The sequence below is a fragment of the Verticillium dahliae genome, genomic scaffold (genome assembly GCF_000150675.1).
Source record: "Verticillium dahliae VdLs.17 supercont1.4 genomic scaffold, whole genome shotgun sequence".
Classification (NCBI taxonomy): domain Eukaryota; kingdom Fungi; phylum Ascomycota; class Sordariomycetes; order Glomerellales; family Plectosphaerellaceae; genus Verticillium; species Verticillium dahliae.
In genome coordinates, this window is record NW_009276925.1 from 722,750 (window position 1) to 734,900 (window position 12,151).

The window sequence follows — 12,151 nt, forward strand, 5'->3', positions numbered from 1 at the left end:
GACGCAACTCTGTGCTTCCACCAGGATTCCCTCCTTCACCACTCAACCCAGTTCTTTGAAGTTGGTCATGTGTTGTTTTGGTCGTGGTTGCAATATGTCCTCGATGTGCACTAAACCCAATTCTGTACCTCTGTCCGTCTTGACGACCATCTGATCATATGCGTGAAAAGCCGCAATGAGAGAGATCAGGGTGGTGGATGACCCTCAGAGGCAAATCGATCCTCTTGCTTCGCTACCATGGGTGAATAATCGATGTCATGTACCTACACAAGGTCCTCTAACGAGGCTATTGGACAAGACCAACCGTCTCCTCGGCATTTTTAACGCACCGCAGAGACACCCGAGTATCGATTAACAGCAGCACCAATCAATGAATCGCCTGGACGGACGGGGTTGGCTCCGCATCTTGAAGTCATATAGCTCTGCGGCTCCAATGTACAATACTGACGGCGGCAGCTACTAGACCACGTTCGGTGGAGTTCAGCCAGCCTTGAGAGTCACGCGTCGTCGGCGCCCGGTCCTTCTCCGCTTCGTCCAGGCGAGCATTGCGACGCCATCGATCTCCATGATGATGACCGGCGGCTGATGCGGTCTGTATGTGTGGCGCACAGGCCTAGCTCACCCGGTGACGGATGACCACAGGCAACTTCCGTCTCCATGGTTTCCAAGTATCTACACCGCAACGGAGACTTTCACAGCGCCTCTCCGTCGTCCATGGCGTTGCATCCTTGTATGACATGTCGCGCCCACGATACAGTCAGCCAGTGGCCATCCGGGGGCGGTTCTCCGCCGTGGCTCACAGACCAGGCGTAGACCCGGTATGGCTTCCAGCCGCGGAGCATCAGGCGGAGGTCGGGGTCACGAACAAGGATTGCTTGCACAACGACGCGCCCAGGTGTAAGGGGAAAATGCGTAGCAGAAAGTCGCTGGGGCCAGGATGCTGGGTTCCCCCCAGCCAGCAGGAACCTGGGCCTAGCGGCGACGCGTGGGATCGTGCCGTCTTATCTGCAAGGACGAGGCACTTCACGTCAGTCGATAGTCAGCCGCCAGGTGGCTCTCAGGGCTTTGAAAAATACGCCAGAGGAACGCGAATGGGCAGCACATGACCGTCGCAGTGCGCGGACCTCTCCATGCTAGATAGAGCCACGCCCTTTCACAGTATCAAGTAGCGAGTGACATTGACGACGAAGCCAACTTGCCCCCGCAGGCAACTGATTGGTGGCTGAAGAATTGTAGATTACTCAAGGCCGTAACCATCCTCCAGAACGGAGACGTGGGAAGAGGATGGATCCTCCCCGATTCATAGCGATGACCTCTTTTCCCTTGAGATCGAATAGCAACAATGCGGCGCAAGCTGTACCGTCCGCGCGTTTGTTCCTCAAAAGTCCCTTCCAACGCCTCATGAACAACAGCAGCAGACCCGGCCACCTCGAGAGGCAGACCTTCAGCGTCCTCCAGCGACCATGTGTACAAAAGAAAAGCAAAGAAAAAAGAAACAAGTAGACCGCCGTGGCGGTCGATTGCCGCTGCATCCGTTACGCCCCGTTATACCAACCGAAGAAAACAAAAGACGGCAGGCGGAGATCCAACCGCCATGACCTCGGAAGGCTTCATAATACACATAGGTCTTCGCGTATAGACAGACGCTCCTCCACGGAGGAGAATCCCCCAAGGGGTCACGACAAGTCAGACGGCTGCGAGGGACGGCTGTACAGCGTCACGCCGGCGCCGCCACCACTGCTGACCGCATCATATGGCCAGGCCCATGCTGACGTCAACCGGCTCGACACCCGCGCCTTGCATGTCGCCACTGATGTCGTGGTCCTCCTCCATCATGTCCACGAGGCTGTCGAGATTGCTGTCGAGGTTCTCGGCGTCCTTAGGGTCGAGACACTGCCGAAGCAGCCGGCGGTACTTGTCGACGTTCTCGCCGATACCCACCATGCTCAGGGCATCGACGTAGTCGGCCTCGGACTGGCGCAGCTCGTTGACCGACGCGTGCAGCTTCAGGGCGAGCTCGAGGCGCTCTTCGTAGGAGCCGTCGGTGACGTCGCCGTTGAGGAGGCTCAGCTCCTGGTCCACGTACTGCTGGATGTGCAGACGATTCTGGTTCGTAATGAGGGACATGACCTGGTGCTTGGCGAGGTTGGCCTCGCTGGCGACCTTGGCGGCGTCCTCGTCGGCTTCGGCCTTTGCGTCAAGCTCGGCGATCTGCTGCTGGATCTTGCTGAGCTCGGCCTGATTGGCGGCGATGGCCCGGCGGGCGTCGCGCTCGGCATCGACTTTGGAGCGCAGCTCCTCGTCGTAGCTAGCAGAGAGGTCGCTGAACTTTTCAAAGATCAGGGGCGCGATGCGCGAGTGCACAGAGTTGGCAGCCTCCGAGTCGTAGGAGAGGTTGGGCTTGGACGGCATCTGATCCGTCAGGGCGTCTCGGAAGGAGACGTGTCGATGCGACTCTGGGCCAAACGGCGATGACGAGCGGTGGGGCCCGCGCTGTTCCTTCTTGGAGGCATTCAGGTCTCTAATCAGATCCTCGGCGTGGACGCCATCGGCATTGGGGATGTTGGTTGAGGCATTACGTCCGAGCAAGGCACGGATGCATTTGCGGGCATTCCTCTCGGCGGCTAGGTGCAGCGCCGTGTTGCCTTCGTGATCCTGAGCGTCAATGAGTTGCTGGATGAACTGGGGATCGGCGGCCTCTTGCAGCTTGGTCAGAATGACCTCGAGGTAGTACCGAGCGCAAGAGTGGCTCGTCACGCGGCCGTTCTTCATGGTGGCGGCGTGGTGGATGACGGTAGCACCGCTATGATCCCGAAGGTTGATTGTGTCAAACAGCTCCCGGACAATCATGGGGAAGGTCTCCTTGTCGTAGCAATTCGTAAAGTGAACGGCCCTCATCAGGGGCGTCTCGCCGCGAACATTGAGTACAGCCAGATCCGCGTTGAAGCGCTTCAGCTGCTTGATGACTTCGACATCGCCCATGGCCGAAGCCCAATGCAGTGCCGTGTGACTCTCCGTGTCGATGACCCAGTTGGGTAGGAAGTTTGGTGGCGGCTCCGGTCGATGCGCGGGTTTCTCGTTTCTAGAGAGAAGGAAGTAATCCAACAACTCATCTCCGTACACGGAATGCTGTTGCTGTGTCATGTCCTGGATGGCAGCCTCTTCACGTTTTCTCTTTCGATGACCAGTCGTTGGTTGCTGTTGCTGCGACATGTCAAAGCGATCATCCTCGCCCAGGTAGGAGGCGGAAGCAATTGTAATATTGTCAGGGGTATCATCGTCGTGCATCATCGAGTCGCCTGCGTCAAACGTTTCTTGACTGGCGGTGGGAGCAACTGACGCCAGGGTCTTAGCCTTTGCCAACAGGGCATTCGAGGCAGGTTGAGAGGCTGGCTTACCTGGCCACTTTGGCACAGCTGGTCGTTTTGGTGCCTTGGGTTTGCTTGTGTGACGAGGGGCAGGTGGCGGGCTTTCGTTGCCTGGAGTGTACTCGAAGATGGGGTGTATGCGGTCGTAGCAGTTGTTGCGCTGGGCAAGCTGCTGGCCTTGGTTGAGGGGGATCCAGGTGCCCTGATATTTTCCGTAGCCACCCTGCACCTTTTCGTGCTTCTCCTTCTGCACCTCACGCTCCAGAATTCTGGTGCGCGCCGGCTTGTCAAAGCCTGCGGCCTTTAAGATGTGTGTTGCATTGATCCAGTTGTCCTGCCGCCGCCGCATCACATGTTCTTTCAGGTCATCGCCAAATTGGAACTCATACACAGGGACCTGCAGGCAACATGGGTCAGCCAAATCCATGAGTGATGAAAGGACGTCAAAAGGTATTGCGCAGAGGAAGAGGACGAGCAAGATTGAAGCTGTCATTTACCCCTCGTGGGGACGTTGAATACTCGTTTCTCCGCCCAACAGCTGTAAGCGCCGCAGTGGTTTCACACATCAGGCAACGACTCTGAGGCAGCCTTGTGGGGTTCATTGAGGGTAACGAGGGTGCTCAGAAAGAAAAGGAGACATACACCACTATATGTCGCGCTGTAGATGCCGCTTTGCGCGGGGGCAGCAGCTGGACCTTTGGCCATTGTCAGGAAGGCGCAGAGGGACACAGCCCTTTATCGTCGGGTTGGAGTCTCAGACTGCGCGGGTCGGTCGCCAGAGCAGGTCGGAAGTTACAAAGAGGGAAGGAAAGACAGTGATAAAGCTGCTGGTCGCACTGCGCGGGAAAGACAGTAGTACCATGTGAAGTCTGTGACGATACTGCTGGCAATGGATGAATCGCCGAGACTGGGGTTGTCGGAAGTCGGTCGGTTGGCAGAGGAATTGTGGAATGGACGCGAACAAGACGCGAGAGTGGAATTAGCGACGCGTTGGACGAAGCAGGCACTTAAGCTTCATCACGTGTTGCGCACGGGCCATTACATGAGGGGAACCAGCTGTGATGTGCTGTGGTCTGGTAAAGTACCAAGAGTATCTACATGTACCTCGCCTACCTAGGGAGGTAGGTACCTAGGCATTAGGAGGCACACCATCTAGGACCATTGGCCTTGGTATGAAGACTGTTGGCATGTTCAATCTTGCACAGCTGGGCACAGCTGTGCACGACAAAATGTCACTCGGTCACAGCCCCATGATGACTCAACGCTACCTAGGTACCTAAGGTTAAGGTAGGTAATGCTACAAGCCAGTGACTTGCACCAGTGGTGTTTAAACACAGCAGAGAGCAGCATGGAACGACTTTCCCGTACTTAAATCCGGTGCGGCGGTAGAATCGGCACAGTGGTTCATGCGCGGAAGCCAATGACGTCTTTGGATTCGGAAGCACGTCAAATCAGCTTGCCGCGATGGCACGTTCGCAGCATCATGGTGCAGAAATACATGGCAACCCCGCCAAAGTCTATGGCGGGGTTAATCACGTATCACCGAGAGGGGGTCCCTTTCGACTCATACAGTCAACTGCACGTTAGGAAGTATTAATATGAGAAAGCAGAAGCCTGCTCTGCTTTCGAACCCAGTCACCCTTCCAACGCTCACGATACAATACCGCCACCATGCCTCTGATCGCAAGCAACCCCACGAACCGCATCATCCTCGGATTGATGACCTTTGGGCCCAGCGAGTCCGACGGCGCGCGCATCACTGACCTCGAGACGTACAACAAGGCCCTCGATGTGTTCCAGTCCCGCGGCTATAACGAGGTCGATACGGCGCGTGTCTATGTTGGCAAGCAGCAGGAAGCCTTCACGCGTGAGGCCAAGTGGAAGGAAAGGGGCCTCACGCTGGCGACCAAGATTCAGTACCCCTCTGAGCCGGGTTCCCATGCCGCCGATAAGGTGGCCGAGTCGCTGGAGACGAGCTTGAAGGAGCTCGGCACCGACTGCGTCGACGTGAGTGCTCTTGTTGCCACTGTCCATCCCTATGGCGGCATGCAATGCAACGATCGACTAACCCGTGCAGATTCTCTATCTCCACGCCGCAGACCGCGCAACGCCCTTTGCCGAGACGCTCGAGGCGCTCGACAAGCTGCACAAGGCCGGCAAGTTTGTGCGCCTCGGCCTCAGCAACTTTACGGCATTCGAGGTCGCCGAGGTCGTGCTGACGTGCAAGTACAACAACTGGGTGCGGCCTACCATCTACCAGGGCATGTACAACGTCATCACGCGCAGTCTCGATGCCGAGCTGATCCCCGCCTGCCGCCGCTACGGCCTTGACATTGTCGTCTACAACCCCATCGCCGGTGGCCTGTTCTCCGGCAAGATCAAGTCGCGCGACATTGTGCCGACGGAGGGCCGCTTCTCGGACACGGCGGGGACGGGTGACAACTATCGCAAGCGGTACTTCCGCGACAGCACGTTCAAGGCGCTGCAGACGATCGAGCAGGCGATTGAGAAGCGCGATCTCAGCATGATCGAGACGGCGCTGCGGTGGACGGTCCACCACTCGCAGCTGAACATTAAGGACGGCAACGACGGCATCCTTATCGGCATTTCGAGCGTAGCGCAGCTCGAGGACAACCTCAACCATCTCGAGAAGGGTCCCTTGCCTGAGGATGTCGTTCAGGCTCTGGAGCAGGCATGGCTCGTGTCGAAGGCAGACACGACTAACTATTGGCACCTGGATCTGAAGTATACGTACGACCCAAGGGAAGCTCTGTTTGGAGCTGGGGCCAAGTAGTGGTTCAGCCGTGACAACGTACAAAACAGCGACTGTTGTAGATCTCAATCAAGTGGGGCACCTGATGTCGAGCTGCAGAGTCTTTCGCAAGGAGAAATGAGAGACTCGATGCCGGCCAAGCAATGTCGACTCGTGATGGATCCCATGCCTTGTCTCATTGCCCCCAATCCGGGCCTAGCAGCACTTGGCCCCTGCCCGACACACCCGGCGACCACCTATCATGGGTGGTCTTTAGGGGTCTGTCACCCCCCCGGTGTCTTCTGCAGATTTAGTACCCTCAGCGCTGGAATACGCCATACATGTACGTGCTTGGGACTTCTACCCCAGTTTTCGGCTGCAACGACAGATTCCACTTCCATCGGAAACCCCATGCTGCCTTCATCTGCAGGCATCCGAATCATCCACCCCCCCCCCCCCCCCCTTGGAACTCCTATCTTTCCCATCTCTGGCCTTTTTGCTGCTAGTCATCCTCCTCTCTAGTGCTCTCTCTTTTTCTTTCTTGCATGTGTCAATAGCATGTCCCTGATTCTCGTCGCTCTTTGAAGCCCGTCTCTTCGTTGTCCACTCCTTTGCTGCATCCTCCCAAACCCCGAATTCGCCATCAGAACAAAAGAGGGACCCTCTTCCCCTGGTCCGCTGAAGGAAGCACAATAGCCCCTCGCCTCGTCGCATCCGATGCTGCAGACGACTTGGGTATCGAACCCGACCGAGACTTGTTCGCCATGAGCAACGACCAACGACCTCCCTTTGCCAGGCCGACCGACGGCCTCTCTGGCATTCCGCTCCTTTTTGCCAAGGACGAGTCAGCCGGCGCAGACAGACGCTCGATGGAATACGATGAAGCTCGTCGTGGGCGCGCCAGCCGCGGTTCGAGTCCACTGATGGCATCACGCAACCGGTCCTTCCACTCGCGCGCCTCGACTATGCGCAGCCACAGCCCCGACCTCGCGGCAGCCTCCTCAGCCAAGGCGAGATACACATTTGCCGCCTTCTTCCTCGTCCTCTGCCTCGTCGCCTTTGTCGTGCAGACCGAGTTGTCGGCCTACGTTCAGCAGGACCTCGGCTGGAACAAGGCCTACTGCATGCTCTACCTCACGCACGGCTCGTGGTCCCTGCTCTGGCCCGTACAGCTGCTCTGCCTGCGCATCCAGCAATACAACGTGCCCTGGGCCACGTTTTGGCGCCGCCATGTCGGCCTGCTCCGTAGCACCTCCATCATGGTGCAGACCCAAGACCTCGACTGGTCACGCCCGTCGGCCGTCCCGCGGCCTTCAGCGCTGGCCTATCTCGTGCGCACCACCGTCTTTGTGACCATGGCGCTGACCGTGGCCGGCCTCTCGTGGTACGTCGCCGTCGATCTGACGACGCCTTTCCGACCTGACGGCCATCTACAACTGCTCGGCGTTTTTCGGCTACGTCTTCTCGTGCCGCTCCTCAAGGAGCCCCTGCGCCTCGACAGTCGATCGCCGTCATCGTGGCCATCGTCGGCGTGCTCGTCGTCGCGTACGGCGACCAAAAAGGCGCCCGAGGCCGGCGCCGACGACGGCGGCGCCGCGGCCACCAAGGCCGCGGGCGAGCGGTTCCTCGGCAACATGGTCATCGGCGTGGGGTCGGTGCTCTACGGCCTCTACGAGGTGCTCTACAAGCGGTGGGCGTGCCCGCCCGAGGGCTGCGCGCCGCTGCGCGGCGTCGTCTTCGCCAACACGTTCGGCTCGTGCATCGGCCTCTTCACGCTCTGCGTGCTCTGGGTGCCGCTGCCGCTGCTGCACTGGACGGGGCTCGAGACGTTTGCGCTGCCGACGGGCCACACGGCGTGGATGCTCTTGTTCTCCGTCGTGGCCAACGCCACGTTTGCCGGCTCGTTCCTCGTGCTCATCAGCCTGACGAGCCCCGTGCTGTCGAGCGTCGCGTCGCTGCTGACCATTTTCCTCGTCGCCCTCACCGACTGGATGGTCACGGGCGAGCCGCTCAGCGGCGCCGCCATGCTCGGCGGCTTCATGATCATGGTTGCGTTTGGCATGCTCAGCTGGAGCACGTGGCGCGAGATGGCCGAGCACGAGGGCCACAAGCCTGTCGACATGACGGACAGCGGCGACGACAGCGACGTGGAGCGCGAGGACTAGGTCAGGCAGGCAGGGAAAGGTCTGCATGGGTGCATTCGGCGTTTGGATGTGTTTATCGGTTGGAGTTTGAGGACAGCTGCACGTACAGAGGGTACTATGGGTCCGCTGGGTGCGGAAGGGGAGACACCCCGCCAGTATATTTGTGCATTGCATAAGGGGAACGCTTCTGGGGCCGTGAGAGGCATCCGGATCATAGACATGCATGACTTTAGTAGGTACAGCCATTTGTGGTTGTACGGGAACCACGTGGGATTTTTCGGCCCAATACCATGATCATCAACACATACAGTCGAGAGCAAGTTTTTTTCCCTTGTGAAATGACTGCCTGGACACCATCACGACGGCATGAGCACCTTGGAGAAAATATTCGAATTTGTATTGACAGTCCCAGGATAACAACACAAAAGGGTATCGGTTGCACACGAAAAAAATCAAAAAAAAAAATCGCGCCAGAGACTACTACGCATTCATCGGCTGCGGATTGTTCCCCACCGTCTTGTAGAGCTCGCGCAGCTCAAAGGCGTCGTGCCCCCCCTCGGGCACCTCGCCAATGACACGCGCGGGCTGGCCGCCGACGATGCTGAAGCTCGGGATGACCATGTTGGGCGGCACGACGCTGCCCTCGAGGACGCGGACGTAGTCCTTGATGATGGCGAACTCGCCAATGACGGCGCCGTGGCCGATGTAGACGTGGCTGCCGACGGTCGCGGCCTGCACGACGGTGCCCTGGCCGACGAAGACGTGGTCGCCGAGGCGGAGAGGCATGTAGGTGAAGGCGCTAGGGATCGAGTCAGCCGTCGTTCGTCTGTCTCTTTCATTTCCTTCCTTCTCTGCAATCAGGTCGGATAGTGTCGGGGAGGGCGCACCCCTTGTAGACTCGCCCTGGGGGGCGCAGGATGCAGCCGCGGCTTAGGAAGCAGTAGCGGCCGATGGCGACGGCCGTGTTATTGGCGGGGGCGCTGCCGGCCGAGGTGGAGGAGGAGCTGGAGGGCGCGGTGCGGGCGAGGTCGCCGCGGATCATGACATCGGGTTGTATCACGGTGCGGCCGCCGAGCATGATGTTCTGGGTGCCGACGAGGTTGGCTTTGCGGGAGACCTTGTTGCCAGTGTCCTTTGGATGTCAGTCAGGGGGACATTGTCAGGGCATGTCAGTCGGGGGGCGAGTGGACTGACGGTCTCAATGTACTCCCCCTTCACCGGCCTCCGCGACATGGTGGCGGTTCTGTTGGTATACACCAGCCTGGCTGGGTGACGATGTGGTGTTTCGGCGGTTGTGGGTTGAAGACGCTGAGAGCACTAGTCGGTGCCTCGACCAAGGTACCTACTGAGGTGCTGGGAGGAGCTCTCGAATCGTGTCCGCGTCGGGTCGCGAGGGAAGGCGGGGCACGAGGCACGAAGTCACGTGTCCCTCTCTCTCTCGCGCGCGCGAACCTGCCAGGACGCTTTCTTACAGGGAATGAAATTGCACGCAGATCAAAGAAAATCCACGTGTGTCCGGGAATAACACGATGAATATTCCCTGGAGTATTTGCCCCGGTATCAGCTCAGAAACTATGTGACTGCCGCCGGCGCCGACCCCAAGGCTGGCCCGAACTCGGCGGCGGGGGAACTTGGCGGGAGACCCCCGCTATGTACCACGCCCTTCACCTGTGGCGGGTGGGCGCGGGGTGATGCATCACTCGACTCTCTGCACATCATGCCTCGTCGGGACCAATGCCGACGCGATTGCGTAACCGGCCGATAACATCTCGTCGGCTGTGCGTCCTCTATCATGAGCAACATGGTCGGACAAAGGGCGATCTCCTCCCATCTTCTCTTCCTCAAATAGAACAGGTGCCTCGTCACATCACGATCCGCCTCGCCTCGCCTTCTTGCTACTACCTACCTCGAAAACCAAACCGTCCCACCTAGTGTCTGCTCACTACACGTTGTCGCCGTCGAGAACGCACCCCGCACCGCCGTCTGCCCATCATGCCGCTGAGCCCCGCGCACATGCTCACGCCCCAGGCGGCCGAGTTCACGCGCTTCCCCAGCAGGAGGAGCGTCGTCCACAGCACCAAGGGCATCGTCAGCTGCACCCAGCCTCTGGCGGCCAAGTGCGGCCTCGAGGTCCTGCACGCCGGCGGCAATGCGGCTGATGCTGCTGTCGCCGTCGCCGCCGGCCTCAACATGACCGAGCCGTGCTCCACCGGCATCGGCGGCGACATGTTCATCCTCTACTACGATGCCAAGACGGCCAAGGTCTCGGCCATGAACGGCTCCGGCCGCTCCGGCAACAAGTGCACGCTCGAGACGGTCAGGAGAGACCTCGGCCTCGCCGACGGCGCACAGGGCAAGATCCCCTCCAAGAGCGTCCACGCCGTGACCGTGCCAGGCGCCGCTGCTGGCTGGGTCGACACGGTTGAGCGCTTCGGCAGCGGCAACCTGGCTCTCGACAGGATTCTGGCGCCCGCCATTGAGCTCGGCGAGAGGGGCTTCCCCGTGTCTGATATTACCGGCTACTATGTGAGTTGAAGACACCAGCACGATCAAGAAGCGCCCCCCCAACGCTAAATAATGCACAGTGGACTTCAGCAGAGTCTATCCTGCGCGAGGCGTCTCCGAACTACGGCGAGATGCTCAAGAAGGATCCCTCAGCCAAGGACGGCGTGCGAGCCCCTCGACCCGGCGAGATCATGAAGAACCCCGACCTCGCGAGGACGTTCCGTGCCCTGGCGACCGAGGGCAAAAAGGGCTTCTACCAAGGCCGCATCGCCGAGGAGTACGTCAAGGTGTGCAGGGACCTCGGCGGCCACATCGACCTCGATGATCTCGCCCACCATCTCGAGACCGGCAGCGAGCCGGTCGAGCCCATCTCGCTGAAGCTCCAGCACGGTGGCTTCCACGATGACGGCGTCGAGGTCTGGGAACACCCCCCCAACGGCCAGGGCATCGTCGCGCTCATGGCGCTCGGCATTCTCCAGGCGCTCCAGAACGAGGGCACGATTCCCAAGTGGAAGCCCGAGGACCACGACACGGCGCCCTACCTGCACGCCATCATCGAGGCCCTGCGTCTCGGCTTCACCGATGCGCAGTGGTACGTCACGGACCCCAACGTCCAAAAGGTGCCGGCGGCGGGCCTCATCGCACCCGAGTACCTCGCCGCACGCGCCAGGCTCTTCGACGCCACCAAGGCGGCGGCGTCGGTCGAGCGCGGCACGCCGCCGACGATCCCCTCGCCGGCGCTGCACAGCAGCGACACGGTCTACTTTGCCGTGTCCGACGGCGACGGCAACGCGGCGTCGTTCATCAACAGCAACTACGACGGCTTCGGCACGGGCATCATCCCGCGCGGCTGCGGCTTCACGCTGCAGAACCGCGGCTCCAACTTTAGCCTCGACGCCGGCCACCCCAACCGGCTGGCGCCCCCGCAAGCGGCCCTACCACACCATCATCCCCGGCATGGTGACCAACCTCGCCGACGGGTCGCTGCACAGCGCCTTTGGCGTCATGGGCGGCTTCATGCAGCCGCAGGGCCACGTCCAGGTACTGCTCGGCCAGCTCGTCGGCGGCCTCAACCCGCAGCAGGCCCTCGACGCGCCGCGCGTGTGCATCGACTTTGACTGGAACGTCAACGTCGAGGAGGGCATGCCCGCCGACACGATCGAGGGCCTCCGGAAGCTCGGCCACAAGGTCAGGGTGCTCACCGGCAACGAGAGGGGGCTGTTTGGCCGCGGCCAGATTATCCGCCACACGGTCGATCCGCTGGAGGACACGGGCATCTGGTCGGCTGGCAGCGATATGCGCGGCGACGGCGCGTCATACCCGGCATGGTAGGAAGGGGTCGATCTCCCGCAGGGAGACAGTGCCATGGGAAGAGAGGGAGC

General features: G+C 60.0%; 5 protein-coding genes across 5 annotated transcripts; 3 read left to right on the forward strand and 2 right to left on the reverse strand.

The window, feature by feature from the left end:
- Nucleotides 1-1,749: 1,749 nt before the first annotated feature.
- Nucleotides 1,750-3,970, reverse strand: VDAG_02571 (transcription factor MBP1; the record flags this gene model as incomplete). Its single annotated transcript, XM_009653224.1, has 2 exons — nt 1,750-3,765; nt 3,866-3,970. The coding sequence occupies 2 exons, from the start codon at nt 3,968-3,970 to the stop codon at nt 1,750-1,752; spliced, it is 2,121 nt and encodes a 706-aa protein (XP_009651519.1).
- Nucleotides 3,971-5,039: 1,069 nt separating this feature from the next.
- VDAG_02572 (aflatoxin B1 aldehyde reductase member 3) lies at nt 5,040-6,162 on the forward strand (the record flags this gene model as incomplete). Its single annotated transcript, XM_009653225.1, has 2 exons — nt 5,040-5,375; nt 5,446-6,162. 2 exons carry the CDS (start codon nt 5,040-5,042, stop codon nt 6,160-6,162), a joined length of 1,053 nt encoding a protein of 350 aa, XP_009651520.1.
- Nucleotides 6,163-6,884: 722 nt separating this feature from the next.
- On the forward strand, nt 6,885-8,285 carry VDAG_02573 (uncharacterized protein; the record flags this gene model as incomplete). Its single annotated transcript, XM_009653226.1, has 1 exon — nt 6,885-8,285. One exon carries the CDS (start codon nt 6,885-6,887, stop codon nt 8,283-8,285), a length of 1,401 nt encoding a protein of 466 aa, XP_009651521.1.
- A 459-nt stretch (nt 8,286-8,744) lies between these two features.
- Nucleotides 8,745-9,497, reverse strand: VDAG_02574 (dynactin subunit 5; the record flags this gene model as incomplete). Its single annotated transcript, XM_009653227.1, has 3 exons — nt 8,745-9,063; nt 9,152-9,396; nt 9,459-9,497. The coding sequence occupies 3 exons, from the start codon at nt 9,495-9,497 to the stop codon at nt 8,745-8,747; spliced, it is 603 nt and encodes a 200-aa protein (XP_009651522.1).
- Nucleotides 9,498-10,256: 759 nt separating this feature from the next.
- Nucleotides 10,257-12,101, forward strand: VDAG_02575 (gamma-glutamyltranspeptidase; the record flags this gene model as incomplete). Its single annotated transcript, XM_009653228.1, has 3 exons — nt 10,257-10,790; nt 10,850-11,568; nt 11,639-12,101. The coding sequence occupies 3 exons, from the start codon at nt 10,257-10,259 to the stop codon at nt 12,099-12,101; spliced, it is 1,716 nt and encodes a 571-aa protein (XP_009651523.1).
- Between the last annotated feature and the right edge of the window lie 50 nt (nt 12,102-12,151).